Source organism: Chaetura pelagica, unplaced genomic scaffold (genome assembly GCF_000747805.2).
Source record: "Chaetura pelagica isolate M959 unplaced genomic scaffold, ChaPel_1.0 scaffold391, whole genome shotgun sequence".
NCBI lineage: Eukaryota > Metazoa > Chordata > Aves > Apodiformes > Apodidae > Chaetura > Chaetura pelagica.
Window position 1 is genome coordinate 1232775 of NW_009952047.1, and position 23479 is coordinate 1256253.

A 23479-nucleotide genomic window follows, 5' to 3' on the forward strand; every position below is an offset into this window, starting at 1 on the left:
GAAAGAGAGAGAGAAAAGTAAACGTCCTTTTATAATTTCAAGCACAGACAGTGTTTCTTAGTAATACGACTATTTTCTCAGCACAAACTGTGCACATGAAGCCCTATCTGCAGCTGGTGAAAAGCGGCAGAGCTATACTGAGGTTTCCAGAGTTCTACACATCCATACTGAAGGATGTTAGCTCATGACAGTGCTGCTGCAGGAAACCTGGAATTAGATACTCACATTTCTTTTGCCAAACACTGCTTAAGCTCTTGTGTTGTGCTTTAAGCCAGTGTCATGCTTTTGGAGACACATACTGTTTTCAGACGACTTGAATGTACACAAAATTCACAAAATATTAAAAGCATCTGCTTCTTAAGAATACTAACTCCTCACTAGAATGCAGTGCTGATTATGAGAAGTTTGTTATCTTTTGGTTGCTACAAACCACCAAAGGTGAATTACACAGTTCTTAAATGGAAACAAAAAGCCACAATCTTATTTAAGTGAATGGGAAGGAGTTTTACTTTGTTTTATTAGGCAGTTTGAGGCTACTGAACACATAGACCTTTTGCATGAGACTCAAAGCAATCTTATACTTTGCCTGAGATGCATACTTCACTATTTGAAAGTTCATTGCCAGTAAGCAAAATAGATATTACTAATATAAAATATATATGGACCTCAATATTTTATAAAATGAAAATACACAAAAATCAATGATTGAATATTAAAGCCATCACTTATGACACTGACAATTTGAGGGAACAACTGAAGCTTTGAATTTGTCAGAATTACTCTTTTTTTAATTAAGGATATTAAAGCATTTAATTTTGCCTTGTTTGAGATATACTCTACTTCTGGGTTGTTCACGTTCATCAAATGTAATATTACCAATAAACTCCTGTGATATGTCTTAAATTCACATTAATAAACAATTTCTGTACCAAATACTGTATCCTGCTCACCTCTACATAATCTGTGGGGCATGGGCAAGAATTCTCAGACTTCCCTGAAATTAATTCTGTCAAAGGTGGGCACCAAGAGTATTCAGCTGAGTGTACTTCATCTTTCTAGAGAAAAAGGGATTAAGCAATGTTGAAATAAGTGCTGCCCACTGAAAGTGTATTACTGTGACCATCATTACTTTCATGACACCTTCCCTACCACTTCCAGATCAGTTTGTTTAGTTTTTTTACATAAGAGTAAAAAAAAACAAACAAAAAACCCAAACCAAACCCACAACCAACCAACCAAAAAACCTCAGCATAAACTCTGTGGCCTTGTCCAAAAGCTTTTTCAGGGCCAAAAGACTAAAATCTCAGGGTTTATATATAGCAAACAACTTTTAAAACAAATTAATACCTGGCATGATATTGGAAAACTTTTGAGAAATCACAAGGCCTACATTGGTCTATTAGCACAATGGATAAAATTGATAGAAATGGAAGAAGGCAGTTTCAGGTCTTCATTGTGTTTGCCATTTAACACTGATCACAAGACAAATGCAAAGAAAACATTTTCTTTACAGAGAGCAGCTCATTTGCTCTTCTAGCATATTCTTCCCACAAGACGACTCACTGAAAGGACCTATGCATGGCAGGAAAAGGAAGTTGGAGAAACAGGAAGATGTTTGGCATACCTCCCCCTTCCACCCTTCTGTCATTAAGCCTCATAATGCTAAACAAAAAGCAACTTTGGAGCTACATTATTTCTGTCATACACTCTGCCTCAGAGTTCTGAAGGGAAGACTGATAGATGGATGAGAAAGCCTTAATTGCATGTGCCATTGGAACTGAATTTTCACCCACAAAATCAAGAAGAAAATGCATGCCCAAAAAATAAATCAAATGCAGAGTTTGGTTTATATCTGCAGCAGAAACAGAATCAAAGTTTACTTACTGGCATGGGGTCACTTCTTGTAGCAATTTCTAGTAAAATGATGGCATAACTGTAGGAAAAAAGCAAATAAAAATCTTAACAAAATAACAGTTAATGGAGTCAGTGATTTTGTCTTTGACTCATTTCTTCCGCTTCCCCATTTTACGGCTGAAAGCCCAGTATCCCAGAAGGAAGGATGGCAACAGTGCTGCTGTTGTTATTCTGTTTTCCTAGATCTGTCACCTATAATTTCATAGCAGTCTCCTCCCACATTTAGCAGTCTCAGAGATGAAGCATCTGAGTTTCATGGACAGCAAATCCATTTTCCCTGGAAGAACTAATGGAATCCAGAGGGGATATGTGCAGGAACTTACATGATACCTACTGATTAAACATATAGAGTAAGTTTGTGCTGTAACCAAAGGGGCAAGAGCAGGAGCAGGTTTACCAGGTCCATCTGCTGGAGAAGTGCCTTCTTTTCCAGACAGATCACTGTTCTGGAAAATCTCAGTAAGTCAGTAACAAGACAGTGTGTCCAGGACACACCTTTTACAGTAAGCATTTTTTCTCATCTTATCTGATTTATATTTTCATCATCATCATCATCATCATCATCATCATCATCATCATCATCTTCCTCAGGTGAGCAAAGGTCAAACACATTCACCAGGAGTGAAGAATGGAAAAAATGAGGTAACAACTGGATGTTCAGGCTCCTTATTTAACTCACTAGATATTTTTTAGAACAGTGATCTCTAAGAAGCCAGAACTTGCTCCAGCCAATAACCCCATCAAAGATGCTCTTGCCTTTTCATATATTGAAACTGTACAATAATTAACTCCTCACATGTATCTCTATGTAAAAAACCATTTCTTTTTGGGGGAAATACTGGTTTGCAATCTGTTGTATTGCTAATGGTTGCTCTGTTCTGTAAGGCATTCTAGCTGTATAATGGAATATGTCTAACTCTCAGTCCACTCATGGACCACACTAGAAATAAAGAAAGCATATGAACCATGAAGAATCATCTTAAGTGTTACTAGAAGACATATAGAGGATAACCAGGGAATCAGGCCCAGTCAGCAGAGGTTTATGAAAGGCAGGTCCTGTCTGACAAACCTGATCTCCTTTTATAACCTGATGACCTGACTGTTGGACGAGGGAAAGGCTGTGGATATTGTCTATCTGGACCTCCAAAAAGCATTTGACACGGTTCCCCATAGAACTCATAAAAAAAATGGCTGCTCATGGCCTGGATGAGCACACGGTCTGTTGGATCAAGCACTGGCTGGACAGTTGGGCCCAAAGAGTGGTGGTCAATGGAGTCAAGTCCAGCTGGTGGCCAGTCACAAGTGGTGTTCCTCAGGGCTTAGAGTTGGGGCCATTTCTGTTTAACCTCTTTATTGATGATCTTGATAAGGACATAAAGTGTATTATCAGTAAGTTTGCAGATGACACAAAGCTGGGTGGGAGTGTAGATCTGCATGAGGATTGGGAGGCTCTACAGAGAGACCTGGATAGACTGGATACTTGGGCTTATGTTAATGGCCTGGGTTTCAACAAGGCCAAGTGCCGGGTCCTGCACTTGGGCCACAACAACCCCAGGCAACACTCCAGGCTTGGGGAAGTGTGGCTGGAAAGTATCTGGCAGAAGAGGACCTGGGGGTTCTAATTGGCAAGCGGCTGAACATGAGCCAGCAGTGTGCCCAGGTGGCCAAGAAAGCCAGTGGCATCCTGGCTTGTCTTAGAAATAGTGTGACCAGCAAAAGCGGAGAGGTGATTGTCCCCCTGTACTCAGCACTGGTGAGGCCACACCTGGAGTGTTGTGTCCAGTTTTGGGCACCTCAATTCAAGAGAGATCTCAAAGTGCTGGAGCGAGTACAGAGGAGGGCAACGAAGCTGGTGAAGGGCCTAGAGAGTAAATCTTATGGAGAATGCTTGAAGGAGCTGGGAATGTTTAGTTTGAGAAAGAGGAGGCTGAGGGGAGACCTCATCAGTCTCTGCAGCTACCTGAAAGGCCATTGTAGAGAGGTTGGTGCTGGTCTCTTCTCACAGGTAATTAGCAACAGAACAAGAGGGAATGGCTTCAAGCTGCAACAGCGGAGGTTTAGACTGGACGTTAGGAAAAAAAAATTCACAGAAAGAGTGGTTGGACACTGGAACAGGCTGCCCAGAGAGGTGGTTGAGTCACCATCCCTGGATGTATTTAAGGGTCGTTTGGATATGGTGATGCTGGATACGGCTTAGGGGAGAACTTTGTAAAGTAGGGATGATGGTTGGGCTCGGTGATCCCAAGGGTCTTTTCCAACCTGAATAATGCTATGATTCTACGATTCTACAAATAATGTAGAAATTAATCTGATAACATTTTTGTGCTAATTTGGGAGTGATCTGTCAGTAGCAAGGAATACCAGTTCTGGTGAGATAGCAAAGCTGAAACAGATTTTCAAGAAGAGTAATTAGATTACAATAATGCTGATAAAGCAGTATTTATTTCATCCAGCTTCAGGAGCAGTGTTCAAAAAGGTCTTAACACAGTGGATAGTAAAATTCACATAACTATTACAAATCAAGAGGAGCCAATCTAAGAGAAACTGTGACTACAAACAGTCAAACAGAAGCTGCTTTCATGCTCCCATTCTCATTTCTGTTTTAGCTCTCCCATCTGACCAACACATTCTTGGGAGAGCTTTAAAAGCAAGTGATTCATCTGTAAGAGTACACAAAATTACAAATCCCACTCGTGCAGTTTTCACTTTTTTTTTATTTGGGCCATACCTTCAGGAATACTAATGGAAATTTTGCATGGATGAAAACTTAGGATTTCAAGACTGAATCAGTGGTTCCTGGGCAGTGAACACACATACACAAATCAGGAACGCTTAGCATCTGCTCATATAATCAAATACAAACTCTGGTGAAATGCAGGTTCTGAAGAATAGCTCAGTTAAAGAGACAACCGTTTTAATTCTTCAAGGTAGCTGTCTACTTTTCTTTCCTAACTGAATGTTGCCCTTCACTTCTTACTGACTTCATCTCTTACTGGTTTTTCTCTTATACCAAGAAACGCTTAACTGAAATACAACAAAAGAAGACCTGGATTTTGGAGACACATGGACTGAAAGCAAGGTAAATTCAGCAAGCATTCACTGAATCTGTCAAAAGCTCATTATAGTAATCTATGATATGAGCAAATCACCTCTTGGCACTACTTTAAGAGGAGTCCTTGGCAGGAAATGGCTTTATGAGGCAAGGTTGCCTGAATAGTCAAGTAATGATATCTAACCTGAACAGCGACAAGCACCAAGGAAACATTTTCTGGAATACATTTTGGCTGTAGGGCAATGATAAACTACAATGCATAAAACAATCCTAAATTTACTGCTTAGTTGGACCACAGTGCTTTCTAAGACCAGTCCATGTTGAAAAAATAAAGACCACCACAGGACAAATTACAATAGCCAGAAATATCAACACAGTGACAAACTGCCTTTAGCTGAGCTGATCTGAAGCATATTCTAAGGGCATGTTTAAACCTACAGATATAAATACTATTGAGACCTCGAATTCTTGCTTACATTATCTGATATAATGGGTACAAATAATAATGTTTTAGCACATTGTATATGCATACATTTCTTTACAAGGGAATAATGGGCATTAATCCAGTAAATCTCATAATAATAATGTCTTTATATAATTTTTAATGAATCCTAATTGAAAAAAGGGGAAAACTGAAGAACATTCTCTGTTTCTGCAACTAATTTTTCTATAAAAGCCTTATAGGCTTTTATAGAACAGTCACTTAAGGCAGTAAACATTTGTTGCGGCCTACTGCAGGCTGAAGTAAAACTCAAGAGCTTTTGATAAAACGCAGTAATTATCTACTCTTTGGTAAATGTTGTTAATAGACAGTGCTAATAACCAGGCTTTCTTCTGCTCAACTGTGTTGCACTACTATAATTTCAATCTCCAATTGAAGTTGCTTTCTTTACATTATGCAAGCTACCTCAGTCACCAGGTAATAGAAGACTCCTGCTGGGCTGGGCAAGAAACAGTAAAAGAATAGGGCCACAAAACATCTTGTAGCATCGTTTTGCATTTCCCCCTTGAAAACGCTTTTAGCAAAACTGATGGAAATAAGCAGACCAAGGAAGCATCACTGTTACGAAACAGAATGCACCAACAGCACAGTGATTTTTCTACTTACTGCAGAAAATTCATGTGAGAACCAAGAAATATAGGTATTTAAAAAAACCCAACCAAACAAAAAACTTGTTCAGTGACTTTTTAATTGGGTTATTATTTCCTGAAACTCAATTACAATCCTGCTTATCTGAAAAGCGGCTGGATAGAAACTATCCACCACTGGAAAGGCTAAGCCTGATAGCCAAATAAGCCATTGCAAAGTGATTTCCTATAAAGGCTTTCAAAAGAAAAGGGACAGAGCTAGTCACAAGTCAACCAATTTATTTTTCCTACCTCTACTTTTTCTCTGGCAACCAAATATTGTCATGGTTTCTACACAGTAAGGTATTGAAGCCAGTTATAGAATTATGGCACGCATATGTGCTTTATGACATCCTGGAAAAATGATGCAATTAATTTTTAAGCTATTTACATTACTGAAAATATTTTTTTCATATGAAAAAAAAAAAAAAAGGATTACTAGATAATAGCAGATCTTTACACCTTTTTATATACCCATCCACAGTAACTCCTTATAAAGCATTAGACCAGCTCTGCATTTATATAATGTCAGTGAATTCAGTATTTGGTTATCCAGCTTGAAAGAGAAGATCCGGTGATATCTATGCTGTTCTGTATTCCAGGATCAATTCTTTTTAAAAGACAATTAAATGTATACCTGCAGTGACCACAGAACAACACAGCCTAATTGTGAATAAAAAATATTCAACTTGAGATGAGATTATTAAGTGCAAGAAACAAGGAGAGTTAACTACCTGTAGACATCTGTCATAGAATTGGGTTCAAAGTCTAAAAGGGAATGGATTTCAGGAGCTGTGTAAATCTGTATGAAATGTTGCTGGTATGAGCTTGACCCCTCAGGAGAATCTTCTTTTCTGTAAGACTGCAAACCATAATCTAATATGGAAGAAAACAAGAAGCAAACTATTCAGCATGTACTTCTTTTAAACACATGTATTAGTAGACAGGAACAAAACTAGTATAAAGGACTTAATTTTCCTTATTTGAAATACACATCTTAGTCTAAAAATAGTGTGTGTCTGGTGGTCTTGTCCCTCTAAACCAATTGCAAATACTGAATCTTTAAACTAAATATTTGGGTGACACTGCATGATAGCAGGGAAGCTGAACTACATGGCCCCTTCCAATCAGAATTATGTTATGACCTTCTAAAATTAAACTCAGAGAATAGGCTAATTTCAAGTGCAAGACTTAGCATACGTAGAATCATAGAATCATTTAGGTTGGAAAGATCTTCAAGATCCCCATGTCCAACCTTCAACCCTGCTCTACCATGTTCACCCTTAAACCATATCCTCAAGAACTATATCTAGATGACTTTTAAACACACCCAAGGATGGTGACTCTACCACCTCTCTGGGCAGCATGTTCCAATGCCTGATAACTCTTTCAGAGAAATAAGTTTCTCTTCTACTCATCCCCTGATCCTCATCTGTGGTGGCAGTTTGCTAGAGCAACTACGTGCTAGAAAGACTAAACTACTGAAAACAAGATGAAGAGGTTTACTTGCACACCACTAGCTCCAGAACAAAAGCAGCATAAATGTGAATTATTTTTGCAGCTATACTTTTGGCCTAACATAGAAGAGACTCTCAGCATGTGACTCAGCCTCAGAGAGGAGAAAAATACTAGTGACTTCAGTTTTATTTCTTATATAAACAGCACTCTGCTGAGTGTATGGGAAGACTGGATGCAGATGTCTTATTTTGTCTGGAGTGACCACTAATAAAGATGGTCCTAGAGCTTCACTCTTTATGTTGGAGGTCACTGGAGTTTTTTATAGACCTCCCATATCACTTATTCATGAGGTTTGTTTAACGCTATCATATTAGTTGGTTAGCTGGACAATTTTAAAATTCTGTTTCTTATCTTCTCATTACCTGTAATTTTACAAACCCATCGGTCATCTATCACACAGTTAGTAGACTTCAACCGTCCATGATACATTTTGTGGTGGTGAAGATACGCCATTCCTTGGGCAATATCAGTAGCAAAAGAAAACCTGAAAGGCAAAAATCAATGAGCTCATATTTCCACTAAGCCTTCCCAAAAGAGTGGCTCCAAAGCCTACTGAAGTTTACAGAAATCCTCCCTATGACTGCAATAACTTTCAGTTTGTAACCCTATGATAATTTTCAAAAACACTTAAGGTGGGTTGCTGAAAGCTCTTAACTCCCACTAATCTGTCTGAATCCACATGCCTTTAGCCTCTTTTAAGACAATTGAGTTTCTTCTAGAAATTCCCAAAATCTTTGTATCCTTCAGAGTACTTTCAAATGTTTACAAGATAAAAAATTCTATATAAATTTTCTCACTTCATTTAGAGGGCTCCTTTCTTAGAAACTTTTTTTTGCTAAAGGCAACCTAAGACAGAAGTAGAAAGGGTGTGGCAAGAAGAATTTATAAAAAAACAATGTCATTGCCTATGTGGAAGTTTCATTGACAACGTTAACTCATTTTCTGTATTGGTAAATATATGTAAAGCATTGGTTGGTATGCTAATAAGTATTTCCTCACAAACAGAGATTCAGTGATTTTTAATTAAACAGGAATCCTGATATATTTGGAAACAAACTTAAATCACATGGTAAAATGTTTAAAAGAAGTGGGTTGAAAAGTTATTGGCTTAGCTTGACCAGTGCTAAACACATGATTGCTCAAAAATCCAGAAGGCAAGTTAGGCTGGATATTTGAATTAGCTTTCTTGCTTGGTTGCTTGCCTGCCTGCCTTACCTTTCTTTCCTTTCCTTTCTCGCTTTTCCTTCCTTTCCTTTCTTTCTTTTTCATTGTCTCCATAACACAGTACAGGCTTGTCTATTCAAGGACTATATGTCTAAAATTAACATATTTTCCTAAACAGCACATAGCACAGTTTCTATCATTTATCTTTTCAAAAGTATTTTGTTTGTATTTTTTTTCCTACCTGAAACCCCAGTTCAAAGGAATGTCTTCATTGAGCAGAACATCACTCAGGCTGCCTTTGGGGCAGTACTCTGTCACAATGGCAACATTTGGCACTTCTATACAACCTCCAATGAATTTGCAGAGATTGGGATGGTCAAGTTCCCTGTGAAAATCAGAAGAAATGACAACACACTGGGAATTTTCACGGATGTCTCTCCTGCTTTTTGTAGGGTAACTGGAAAACCAAGTGCCTTGTCTCACAATGTAGAGAGAAAAGTAAAGTAGGCATAAGGAGATTTGGATCTGGTATAAAAGCAAAGTTTGAAAGAAAGAGGAAAATGAATTTACAGTAACATTTAAACAGATCGTAACCCCTAAAGACCCAGTGTAAAAATAGAAAAACATACATTTCTCAAGTTTCACTTCTTACCTCACTTGCTTTACTTCTTTACGTATGGATTTGGACAACGTGAATGCCTTCTTCATTATTTTCTTGATGGCCACTGTTCTGCCATCACTGAAACAGAATGAAATGCTGTTTGTAGAATTTTATACCAACTTCATAAGCCAAACAGACTACAAAAATGGACCAGATATTTTTTTTTCTACAGTGGGCACTTCATATCTCTAGGGATGAAGCACAGAATTTAAGCATTTCCATTTGTGGATGTAAATCTGAACCTGAGTACGTGATTGGACCCTGTTTTTATGATAAGGGAAGCATTACTGATTATATTCAAGCATCCTTCATCTGTGAATAACACTTGGAACATGAGAATGCTGGAGTCAGTTGAGGCAGTTGGGTAATGGAGTAGCAACAAAGGAAAGGTCAGGGCTAGAAGAATACACACAGGAACATCCCTGCTATCTGTTGCTTCTGTCTACTGTTTTGGAGATCAACCAATGATATTTACAATACTTTTGCTCTCTTGGGATGAAAAATTCCCAGTGATGAAGCAGGTGAGTTTGATAGCAGAGCAATTTTCCTTGGACGAACAAAGGAATCAAGTGGAGATACATGCAGGAATGTAGCTGATAATCAACATATGAATACAGAGTATGGGGTCCGTGGTATAGCAGATGTAGCTGCCTCACCAATGAGACAGAATGTCCCATTCTTAAATCTTTCACTCTTGATGATTGTGTCTGACTTTGACTCTTCTGAGGATGATGATGATGATGATGATGAAAATGACATAATTCAGAAAGAAGCAGCAAAAATGCTTGCTAAAAGATCTTCATTAGGCACAGTGTCTCATCAGTGAAGTTGTGATTTTTCAGAACAGTAACCTACTCTGAAAAGGCAGTGGCTCCCCAGCCAATGATCCTAAGTATGGTTCTCTATCCTGCCCTGTGTATTCAATGGTAGGTAGTACTTCCACTTTTGCACATGTTCTGCCCCTACTCCCTAACTCTTATTGTTATGGAAAAAATTGCTTTCTAAATAGCAGGATATGGCTGTACTGTTTGCCTGTAGAGTTATATGATGTGTATCTTTATTATGTGATCTGGAGGTGACATCCTCTTGTATCTGCCGACACATCAGCTGGTTTAAGGACAAGATTTCTAAAATGCTATTGTATGGGATTACACTCTTAAGTGCAAAGAATCTGGATATACTCTGCCTTAATTTTAGAAAAAGGTCTGCATGAAAACCTTGGTTCCACATATATTTGAACAGTATGGGCCATTCATTAACAGATGCAAGACACATTATACAGTCAGGGTCTTTTAACAAGGCAGAATGTGGTGCAGAAGTCAGATGATGATATTAAACTACTGGTTTGGTCTAACAAGAGAAATGCAAGCTACTGAACTATTTATCGCACCACCTATTAACAGTAAAGTGGCAAGAATCAGAAAGCAAAATGAAACTATACTACAGCAGCAGCTGCAATAACTGAGTGATGTATTGACTTACTATCTCCCAGTCTGGGTGAAGTACTGTTTCCTGGACATGGTGGCAGCTGCTGTGCAGGAGCTCAGAGCAGTGATACAGCTGACACTGGAGTCACTGGGTGCTGGGAGAGCGCTCATCATGCTTCCTGTGGCTGTCCGTACTGTGCGATCTAAATAGGACATGGGACAAGAAAAGGCACCTCAAGATATGTATTTTTGCCAAAGCAAGGACTTCGGAGGCAGGCAAATATAAGGAATTCTCCACATATTTGCATCTCAGCTCATCTTTATTAACACTTAAGATAGAAAGCCATTGCTTGGATTGCAACTGCTGCATAAAAAGTTAAAAAAAACCAACAAATGCTTCTAGATTCATTGCCAGAGATCTTTCCCACTAATCCTCAGGATTTGATGCAAGTTTCATTTTGCTGTGCTAGGAATGATTTACCCTTGCAGCTACTTAGATGTTGAGGACAGAACCCAGGGAAGCAGAACACGCCCTATGCCATACTTTAACAAGTCTATTTGGAGCTCCTGGAAGACTGTAAAGTACAGGAACGTGGGAAGTGATTCTGAAACCAGAGGAAAGTCAGAGAAGAGCAACAATACAGTCAGATAAAAAATTAAAATCAGTGATTTCAGTGTATGTTTTTTAATCTCTGTTGACTAGCTCAAGGTACCAATATGGATTTCAAAACAAATTTGAGGAATTACATACCATTTCACCATCTCTGGTTAAAACCCAGATTTATACAAGTAGTCTCATCACTGCTGAATAGTCTCAACTCCCCCTGGTATCAGAATCCAATAAAGTGTTGCTGAGGAAGTGCAGCATCTCACGTGACATCAGGACTGCCATGTTTCCACACAATAGTATTATCCATAAGCAGTTCAAAAGTGCATTGACATTTGGAGTCTTTCTACAGCATTCCACTCAGAAATATTTTAGAGATCCCCGAGATAGCTTTGATAATGAGTGTATATATAGACATGTATATGTCTGTTTGTGTATATATATACACACATATATGTATATGATGCAATGTACCCAAAAAAAAGCTATCTTGAAAAAGTAAAGCTAACGTTTCACAGTGTCCTTGGTATAGCACTGCTGATGTGTTTCCATTAAGATAACTGTATATTTCAGGCTACTATGGGTATCTCTGGATAGCTGCCCCAAGGAGAAGTACTGTCTGTTTCAAATCTCATCAGACCTCATTACCCTTAAGTCTTTATCACTCCTAGGTCTTAAACAGTATTATTGCTTCACAGGCTTATCTCCAAGAAAACTATACCTTTAATCTTGAATTTTTCAAATTTATTCTTAATGTTTTTTAAATATCTCTCAGTCTCTTCTCACTGTTTATCCTGCAATGTAATGTTTATGACCTCTTCTAATTCACTATCAGCTGACAATTTGCTCGTGTTCCATTTTGCTATAATGAAAGACACTCTTCCTTGAGTGTGTTCTTTCTGTTTTGACAAATATGGATTGAAATTTCATTTGGTTTATGTACTCAAAATAATTTCTAAGACAACATCTACTCTCTTCATCAATGAGTGTATCATATCAAAACTACACACAAATTGTTCAAGGCTGAAAGTATCTCTGCTATCTATAAACACAAGAATGTCTGGACACTTCGACTAGCAACGCAATGATATAACAGAGATAAAGCAGATGTCTTTCTAGCAATTCCTCACTGAGACAGAAAGTGAGAGAATGTACATCAGCACAGACTTGTCAACTTCAGCAGATTTCCACATATTTACCCCTTCTGTGGGTATAGGCATTGTTTTCCTTCTAAACAATGAACAGCAGAGTAAATAATCTATACTTATTTTAAAAGCAGAATAGCAAAGCATGTAATAACATCTGATTTTATTCTTAACATGTTTAATTAGAACCAATTAAATGTTTTATGACCAGATGGTTAAATGAAAAAACCTCTGGGCACAATGAATAGCATTTTGCAGCAAGTTTGTCACAGACAGCATACACTGAGAGAAATTAAGATCCCATTATATCCCTCATTATATTTGTGCAAATCCAGAGCAATTCAGTGAGACCAATTATACAGAATGATGCATCCACTGAAGCAGCTATAATTTATTTTGTCCAAGTCCAAAGGTTATATGTTTATTTTGGGATATGTCTGTCTTTTTAAATTGACAAATCACTATGCAGAAAGAAAGAAAATATGTAAATCACTTTGACATCCAAAGTTTCAATAAGCAAAACTATCAGTGTTCAGCTGACAGTTACAGGGGTGAGACTTTGGATATATATTTCAGAAATTATTCACCTTTTGTAAGACCTCTGAAACATGAAAATGTACTTTTGTTTGAAATTATTTCCTTATTAAGGGAACCAATCATAGTATCAAAATGACAGGTAACTAACCTTGTTTGATGCATGTAAAGTCTATAATCCAGCTTTCATCCCAAAACATCTTTTGTTTCTGATATTGAAACCACTACAAAAATAAATAAAAACAATTCTTATGTAGCTCTGTTGACTTTGAAGGAATTAAACCTGAGATAATTCTTTGAAAAGATGAAAGTTTGTAAGTATTCAAACAAAATATTATGTTTAAGCATCCAACTTATATCTTATGAGTCATGTTAGAACCAAGAGTATTAATAACAGACTTAGAAAAAAAGCAGCATCTAATAAATAAATTTAAAACTGTACATTCTATTCTTGAATCTAATTACATGCCATATTTTGCATTGGCTACAAACTCTCCATTATTATCAGTATTTGTTTTGCACTACATTTACATCTCAGCCTGGACATCAGATGAGTGGTTTACATCACCTTATATGATGGACATGTCCTATGCTAAGTATGTGCATGACAAAAACACATTACATCCCAACCCAAAGATAAGGAGCAGTACATTTTATATCCTGTAACAGAATTAGCTCCTGATCCAGAAATGAGGTCATATTATGTCAAACACTCTAGAGTATTAGGTAGGGATTCTATGGCTGCTAACAGGAAGAATTATACAGAAATGCAAGATGAAAAAAAAAAAAAAAAGCAAACAGCATAGAAAAAACATAGAAAAAACAGCAGAAATAATGGGTAAATTTTGCTACAAGACCTTTAGATAAGCCTATGCAAGACCAAGAAACTCAAGTGCTCTTTCTAAAACATCAATTGTTTAAAACTGTCTGAACTTCTCATCTTCCCAATTACACATTTCTATAAGATCATATGGTTTTACAGGACAGTCACCCTAAACACATTTTCACAACTACCCTGTGGATTATGAATGCTCAAGTATTTTTCAAGAGTGCTTCCATTCCTACCTCACAAAGCCACACAGAGAGGCACAGAGTAGAGAAAATACCTAATGGTGATTCAAGCCTCCTGTAGTACCTCACTCAGTGGGCAAGCAGCCTTCTCTTCCTCATTCCCTCTCAGTGTACTTGCCTACCTCAGATGCTCATTGCAACTACACTACAAGATGGAAAGAGAGGGAGTCCCTGAGGAAGGAGGAGCCTATGGAATTAAAGGCCATACCCCAAACAAATTACTCGTACTATGTAGATCAATATAATGAATCTTCAAGTGCCATATTCACCTGCTAAATCCTTTTTAAGAAATTCAAAATTGTTTTTCAGAAATGTAAGGAATGTAGATCTTCTTTTTCAGAACGGTGAAATAATAAGCCATAATAGCATGCTGTCTCCTCTTTATACAGATGTTTTTATTTAAAGGTATCAACATTTTCTATCATATTCACTGTCTCCTCATTATCTTTTTGTTTGTCCTTCTTGAGTCTGTTATAATAATTAATAATTATTATGCAAAAAATTAATCACTTTGAACTGAACCAAACTGCTTACACTGAGAAAATGAGTCTCCTAAACACCAAACCAAAACAGAAAGAAAAGAAAGATCCTCTTCACATTATGCCTTTTGAGCATATCTCAAGTTGAATGTTTTTCATTTTAAGTTGTGTTTGGACTCTTGAGATTTAATGGCCTCAGGTGAATCTATTCCCTTTATGAATTTAACTGATTTGTTTTTAATTAATGTATACTTCTGGCCTCCAAAGGGTTTTCAAGCAGTTAATTTCATAACAGAATTTTATTCTAAGCGAAATGTACTGTTGCTTTATTGTCATCCCCAAGTTTCTATGCTGTGAAAAATATCTTCATCCTTTACCATTATATAACCACCCTTGTGTTACATTCCTCTTCAGTCCTCTTTTTTACAGGATGAAAATTCCTAGGCCAAATAAGCTTCCCTTCATAAAGAAGCCAAATATGTTGCTTCTTCTTATCCTTCTTTCTTCCATAGCACACAGGTTCTGGACGCAGAAGAAAATCTATACATCTTCTATACTCTAACTAATGCAAATCATGGAAGTATGAGAAATGAAATGGAAGAGGAGAGAAAGCATACTTACCATGACTGTCAGAATGAAGCTGGTGAAGACTAAACATACTGGTAAGGCAATTGCTATCCTAGCATCTGCAGAGAGTGGGCAATTCCCACAGTCAGCTGGACAGATAGAGCAGCTTTCTTCTTCCTCACAGAAGCTATCTCCACAGACTGATTAGAAAAGGAAACACATATCAGAATATTTTAAGGCAGTTTCATCCATTCATGAGGTTGCATAGATTTCAAGACATGATTCTTGAGCTGGGAAAGCTCAGAGTACCAGAAATAATAAATTTTGAAAAATCTGGAAATAGCATCCCAGCAGCTGAATGAGTTTTTTAAGTGATACAGAATCCCTTTGATCAGATTAGATTGTTAATGACATCAGAGCCTTTGACATGTTTTGCCTATAAATCACTAGATCACTACTTTGTTTCTTATTGTCCATCTGTTTTTTCTGAGGCTTAAAGTTCCTCAAGGCAGGCATTGCCTTCTGTATTCTTTGTACTTTACCCAGCCCTTTAGATCCCCAGAAGCCAGCAACCCTTTCTCAGGAGCAGCAGAAGACACTGAATGAAACCTTGCAACCCCTAATCAAGCATTTCTTTTTTCTCCAAGGTCTTGTGAAAATTGTCAGCACTATCAGATGTAATTTAAAACAAATGGCCTAAAGGACAAAACTCTCCCATGTCCTGAACAGTTTTTCAATTTTACCTTTGCAACAAAACTAATATAATGCAAATTAACATCATGCTGTACTTCAGCCTTCTGAGATGAGCTAAACACATTATTCTGTTATTTAAAATTTATTTTTTTAAAAAAAAAAAAGCTTCAACAAAACAAAATCCACTGTTCAATAATAATTATGCCTTAGTCTATTTAATTCAAGTATATTACCGGGATAATCAGAGATGTCACTTTTCGTTAGGGGTAGAGCTGCATTTTTACAATTTAGTTTCTAATGAATTATAAGTTTCCTGGAAAACTCTGCTGCAGCTGTGTACATTCCAAGAATTCCAGAAGAGTAGGTAATAAAAATACTATGATGACATTCCAATTTTACCAACATTTTTCTTCAAGTTACATGTTTAATTTATTTTAAAAGTCCATTTTTAAAATTGTACACAATAGTTAAGAGTTGGTTTTGCCTCCCTGCATACAGCTGTACTAGTGAATGAAAGACTCATGACTTTGGGGATAATTGAGTTTAGTGTGAAAAAGGGAAGGAAGATGGCTTTCTACTTTACAACACTTTCCAATAAGGTAAGGCTAGTCTGGTGACCTTCACATGAAGCATTTCGAGATCCTGACAACACACTAGATGGAAGAATGTTTTCACATCCCCAGCAACTGCATTACCTGAAGCTGTTAGTCATGGTGTTTGACTTCACCTATTTGACAAGACAGGGTTCCTATTGTTCTAGATTCATAAGCAGGTTAGAAGCTCAAACACTTCTGCAGACGTCCAGTGTTATGTGAAGAAGAAATTTAGGAAGACTTTTCAATAGGAAGGAGGGGCAGGAGTCCCTTTTGCTCTTAGTAACCATTCAGAAATTATAAAAGCATGGAGATTTGCAGTGAATAAGGATTTTCCTGACACTGTCATTTCATATCATACCTACTGCAGGAAGGACTGTGGTTTTTGCTTCCAGAGCAACTTGCAGTCTCCCAACTCTGATGTGTGCGATGAGAGAAGTCACACCCACATGAACTAAAACCACCTGCCAAACAAGTGAATAAAGCAGCAAGCATCAAAACTTCACTTGCATACATTAGGCTGTTAAAACAACAACTGTCCAATTGCGGTGACTTTAAAAAGAATGTGTGTGTTTTTTCGGAACCAGGAAGGACAGGTGTCCTTGACTGGGGAGACAGAAGCGGGAGAGGCAACTCGTGTGGGAAAGGCAGGTCTGATTCCTGTCCTGGTGTGTATTCTTTTCAGCAAGTAGGGCTATCAGCCTATGCATTCTGCCACGTTTGCTTCCCTGTTACTTCCGCTGGCCCCCATAATTACCTTATTAAGTAGTGCTATTTACTGTTAGTGTAGGCCTTAAATGCACAGATTAGGGTAGTCTCTTCCCTCCCACCCCTAGTATTTCTGCTAAAGGAGCAGTACTGTGAAAAGCTGCTACTTCCAAGTCAGCTGGGAATTAGTACTACTCAAGTATATGTATCACTTACACACATAAAACTGACAAATAAATGAGATGGGGAACACATACATGAACTGTCACTAAACTACTAGCAAATAAGCTCTGAAAAGAGTAAACCAGGTAGAATCCTGTATACCTTACCTTGGCAGTCCAGTTTCTTTGGCTCATTTTGCCAGCTGTAGACGTAGTGTGAGTAAATATCTGGCCATCATCTGGGATCCATGGACCACATACTCCTCCTCTACCCTGTCAGACATATTGGTTATGTCAGTAAATTACAACACTATGAAAATCCTAGCTCCTTCTCTTTTACTCTCTTAAAATGTCTTGTGTTCTCTAACCACAAATAAACTGATATTTTATAAGCAAATCTATTAAAATGTCAAAGCATAAGTAACACTGATCGGTGATAATAAAAGACAAAATGAGAAAGAAGCCATTGTGCTGCCTTTGAGTTAAAATACCAGTTATTTTTTAAAATTCATGAGCCAAAATGTGGTCCCAAATTTTAACTGCAGTAATTCTATGAAGGTAACACACTTTCTCAGGATTTGCTGTATTAGTAGAACCAGAAACATACTTATATCCCACTTTTTATAACTGCCTAATGAGGTTTTATTTCAGTTTCACTTTTGAGAAAGAAGTTCTTTTTTTTTTTTCTGTAATGAAAAAGGGAGGCATCTCTTCTGTGCCTTTTTGCAGACTGTTTCTCAGTAAAGCTGTTAAAATGTAAACCTCCCAATTGCAACCAGAGAGGATTATTTTGGCTATCTGAAGATCCAGCACTTTTTTATTTGTTTGAAAGGATCAAGTCTGTCTCCTAACTCCAGATTATTTCTTCAGGCATTTCTTTCAGTGCACTGTAAGACACAGGCCAAATAAAGAGAAATGAAATTCATGTTGACCACGATAAAGTGTTTATGGGAAAAAAAAAAAGGAAAAAAACACAACCACAAAAAACCAAGTCCTAAAGTGTATTGTTTGAGTCAGAACTTGAAATATTCATTCAAAGAGGGACAGCCTATTATGATGAGCCAAGCAAAGAAGTTAAGAATAGATCCTGCTTACACTGCATGAAGAAATCTTATCCTGTATTTTTATTCCTTTTTTTTTTCTCCTCTGACCTAATACAGAAAAATCATTCCACCTCAGGATTATGTGTATACAGGCTTCAGCTCTACAAGTCACAGCCAGTGATACTCACTGCAGTAATTCAGACTGATTGTTCAGGGTCTCTCTATAAGTTGCAGGGAAAGTAACACCTCCAAATGACAATTCTCCCTTCTTGCTTTAGAATGAAATCACCTCTTTCTTTCTCTATTGACTCTTACAGAGATCCGAGTCAAGTAATCTCAAGGAGATGAAACTGGCCCCAGTAAACATAGTAAGAGATTCTGAATCCAGCCATTTGCTTTGCAGCCTCAGCATCCAGTGCAACGTTTCTAAAACTTATAGATATGCTCACAGTGGTTTTAGTGAACTACAGATTTGGTCTAATTGTAATCACAGATAGACTGCATTAACTTGCACCTGGTTATTACAGCGATGTCTTACCTAGTGGCAAGAGCAGAACACATGATGCTGCACCATTATACTAACCATGAAAGCCAAAGGACAGGAGTGAATGTTGGCATGGTGGACACAGCAATTCTCCTCATTTGCATCTTTCCAGCTGGCAGGGCATTCATGCTCCTCACAGAATTCCTTTGCAGCAGTAGCATTGCTAGCCAAGCAGCAGAGAGAGAGAAAGTTTTATATTCACTCTGCATTCTCCCAAATGTCAAGAAACATATGAGAGCCCATTCTTTATCCTTCACAGAAAGATTAGCAGAAAAAAAATAGGCAGTGAGGTAAACAGTGTTACACCATTTTGTCTTCTTTTCTTTTGCTTCTGGTTGAAGCACTCCTAGAACAATAAAGATTACTGTCAACTGGACCACTGTCTACTACCATGTGGTAGGGACTTCTGGCAGATAATACACTGCAAGCAGGTACCAACCTCCACTTATCTTCCCTTACTGACCTCATGACCAGATGGGATTACTTGGCATCACTATCTCTTGACACAGAAGAAGATACCATGACTCTGCTTCCAGGACTAGAAACACATGTTTTTAGCTATTTCCATTCTCAGGGTTTTCAATTATATACCTTCATCTATGCATGTGATTCATATGTATCAGCTCTGTCTTTAGTCCACAACACAAACAGCTAAAAAATAACTATACTGGACAATAATATCAATACAATTCCCCAAACCAAAAAATTAGAGCAAAAAGTGGACTTTATGAATAGACTGTTCTGCCAAACAAGGTTGACCTTTGAAAGTTCATCCCTGAAAGACAAATGTAGTTACCTGGACATGTGTGCTGCAACACTTTCCCCCACTGTTCCCTCAGTCACATTTTGAGTTGGCTATTGCCCTAATACATTTTGCTTTAACGTAGAATTATTTTCCACAAACATGTTTTACTCAGTAAATATAGCTAGACTTAGTTGTATGGTCTAGGTTAAATGTTATGCACTTGTGATGGATGTCTATAAAGCAATTTCAGAACACAAGGATTTATTTATCAACGTGTTTTTAACAAAGGAAGAAATTGTCAGTAATGAGTAGATTTAAGACAGAAGACTGCATTACAAGAAATAAACACAAACATGGGGGATTATGTTAACACAGACTGTATTCATGGTCAGATTTACAAAGGTATAAACATGAAGCCTGAGATAACTGAACGTTGTCAGTCCCCAAAACATCTAAGCAGATGAAATATTAAAATCTATTGGCCTTTGAGCCAGTGCTGGGAGTTCAGAAAATACTTAAACAAGTCAGTGCCTAATTCCATCATGTACTTCTTTTTATGGCTGCTTTTTAAAATTTACCCTCTATTCTGTTCTTTTGTAATTCAGTATCTTCATCATGGCTTCACCCAATTATGCTGATGCCCACACACTGACTTGCCAGCCTAGCCCTATCTGGGTCAGCCACTTGAAACTTAAGAGTAAACCAGATAGTCTTCTAGTTAAAATGAGGTGCATATCTGATCCCTTTGAAGAGCTGCAGCATAGATTTATCTCTTTTAAAATATTTGCTATCTGTGTCTATGTGCAAGATATGTGTAAGTACACAAAGAGCAGAAATTTCCAAATTCCTTACTGCTTTAAGAGAGTGGGTTTCCCTGGAAAGACTTAAAAAACAAGAGGAGAGACATTTCCAAGACGAGAGAAAACCTGCTTTATGGTTAAGTTCTTGGAACTAAGTTCTTGGAACTATTACTATCCATACATTTCAGAAAATGTGAGAAACAAATTTTGCAAAACAGTGTAACCATAGTACACAGATGATCAAAATACGATATCAAGTTTATGCCATTGCAAATGGATTATAGGTCATCTTTCATTATGAAAAAAATATCTCTGGATAATAGCTTTTATAATCCAAATTTTGTGGTGTGAAAACTTAAGACTAGCAGAGAAAAGGATGAGGTATTCCATAAACATCTCTTACACTAACAAGTAAAGCACAGAAAGTGGGTAAACACAGCTGCAGCCTCTGTCCCAGACACTGCTGTATATGGATTGAGAACTGCTATGTATAGACAAAAAGGTAAAATCAGGGAATATTAGCCTTTCAGTAATCTGAAGTCATAGACATCCTGCATTTAACCTCTGTTGTCTACAGTTAACAACACAGTCTTTGAATTTATATATAAACTTTTGGACTAATTTAAATGCCACAGAAATCAAAAGAAGTAATCACTGAATTCAGTGAATTCAAGGTTGGGCCAGCCTCTTTTTCCTATCAATGTTTTACACTTCAAACACACGTACGAATTAGTATAAGACAGTTATTTTGGAACTCATGATTAAACATCAGCTGTAAATTCTAGAGAATGCAAGCAGGGATTTTCAGAGTTGCACTGAGACAGTAAAGCAGAAACAGGATGACGCGCGCTATCCTTGAGCAAGTATGCTGTGATGGCTGCTTTGAGAGCAAAGTCATTGCAGAGGAGAGAATATCAGGGCAAACAACTGGAAGAGAATTCAAGAGATGCAAGGAATTAGCAAGGAGTCTCAGAGTATGTGTTCCAATTATACTACTGAAGAAGAACACACAGAATCCCCATACACTCATGACCACGAAAGCAGTTTTATAGGAGGTAATACCTGTGAGAAAGGATTCCATTTTGCACTGCATATTGATAAAAGCTATCTGAAGCAAAGACTGAGTAGGTCACATTGAAGAATTCCCCGCTCACAGCCTTTTCTGGAGGCCTTTGCACCCACGCCATCTCCAGGCCTAGGAACAACACAATCATAGGCCAATATACTTGCTATAGTTTTCTACTTTACAGATGCATACAAATGTAAAACCTTCTCTGTAGTGATTTTCATCTATCATCCGTATTGCATTTTATGGGGCAAAAACAATAATACATTTTATTGGCTGTAAATGTAAACACAAATGTACATTATTTGAACAATTCTCACACTCACTTAGAAAAAACAAATCAGTTGGAGAAATATGACAAATATGGTCATCTTATATAAAGAAACTTTGCACTCAGTATAGCGGAGAGCTTTTGGTCCTGATGTATTTGGTTTCCTCTTTGATCAGGCAAGAAACATTGCTCTTCATTCTTGGCAGCTTTCACTGAGACACACACACCTTGCTATAGAAGAACAGACAACAGCAGCATACATGAAATTCAGTCAAAATGTGTATCCTCATGAGAAATAAATTATATATGCTAATAATTATATATTTAAGAAAGTGTTCTCATTTTATAAAACCATATCACATCTAGAAGAGAGGACAGTGGAAGGAATGCTACTCAGACATCTGTCGTTTTCCATTTCTACACTTTTACTGAGAAAGATGATTTATTCCAGTCCTATCTCTTATCCCTGGGACACCTTATTACCTGCTCTGATCCAGGGAATGAGGTGAGATAAGAGGTGGGTTAAACAACACTACCAAAACCTTCCCACTCCATTCACATGCCTTTTCCATATTGTTGGATAAAGGTTTTAATTCGCACCACATCAAATTATTTACAATATGCAAGTGTGTAGCTTTCAGTGTCTCAATAAATTTTAAATCCCTTCTGCAAAGGATGGGTAAACCTGCCCTTCAAGATATCCTTGCTTTTTTGTTGTTGTTCAATTATAAACCCTATTATTACTTTGGAGTTGTTTTACAAGTGTATTCTTCACTCACTGTTAGCGAAGCTGCTGTTTTTTACCCCTACACCTAATTCCCTTTTAGATATAAAGAGCAAATTGTAAAATAACCTCCTGATGTCTGATCTCCCTTGAAAAGTAAACAATCATTATAAATGCTAACACTGTGAGAGAAACTACAACACAAAGATTTTAAAAAAAGCAAACACTACTGTGATTTGCACTAAAAGGTAAGAGAGCGCTGAGCTTCAGAGACTGAGACTGAAGGCAAAAGGTCAGCATAAATTTCAGCTAAATTGCTTTCTACTTCCCTTTAAAGGTTTCACAAAGATAAATAAAACTCTTATTTCAACAACAGATACTCCCACATCTAAATGCTTTGAAGATCTTGTGTTAAATCCACAGCAATGAGGCGACAGTACAGGTTTCCTCTTTTGCTTTCAGCAACGCTCAGAAGATGACCAGAAGAACCAGAGAAAGGCAGGATAGAGCTTGGAGTTAATTCTAAAACTGGTTTAAAGGGTATATGTTAATTAAGCAACCTACTAATTTAGTTTTCCTTGTACTCAGTTCACACTTTGATTATTAGTAAGAATAGCTTTAAACAAGTCATCAGGTCTGATAAATAGTTATTTCAGTGTTAAAGTAATAGTAAATTCACACAGGGATAACAGTCTGGACTCACCAGTCATCTAACAGTCTTTGAGACGATATAAACTCCCTTTTTGCAAGGAGTCACATGGGAAAAACAAGGCTTAATGGGAACAAATTATTCTGGGGAGATTCTGCCTGGACTCCGGATGAAAATTTTCCAGCATGAGAACAGTCAGACATTGGAATAAGCTC

General features: G+C 37.4%; 1 protein-coding gene across 1 annotated transcript in view; it reads right to left on the bottom strand.

Moving 5' to 3' along the window:
* The window catches only part of LOC104393440 (atrial natriuretic peptide receptor 1-like), a 34426-nt gene that overhangs the window by 8548 nt on the left and 2399 nt on the right, over positions 1-23479 (bottom strand). The window contains exons 3-16 of the mRNA XM_010002939.1: positions 21617-21749; positions 20172-20180; positions 19049-19172; positions 17591-17695; positions 16915-17017; positions 15322-15467; positions 13302-13374; positions 10920-11067; positions 9429-9515; positions 9018-9161; positions 7975-8096; positions 6829-6970; positions 1885-1933; positions 951-1055 (exon numbers count right to left, since the gene is read on the bottom strand). Coding sequence (XP_010001241.1) covers positions 951-1055; positions 1885-1933; positions 6829-6970; positions 7975-8096; positions 9018-9161; positions 9429-9515; positions 10920-11067; positions 13302-13374; positions 15322-15467; positions 16915-17017; positions 17591-17695; positions 19049-19172; positions 20172-20180; positions 21617-21749 — 1490 coding nt within the window. The remainder of the gene's footprint in view (positions 1-950; positions 1056-1884; positions 1934-6828; positions 6971-7974; positions 8097-9017; positions 9162-9428; positions 9516-10919; positions 11068-13301; positions 13375-15321; positions 15468-16914; positions 17018-17590; positions 17696-19048; positions 19173-20171; positions 20181-21616; positions 21750-23479) is intronic.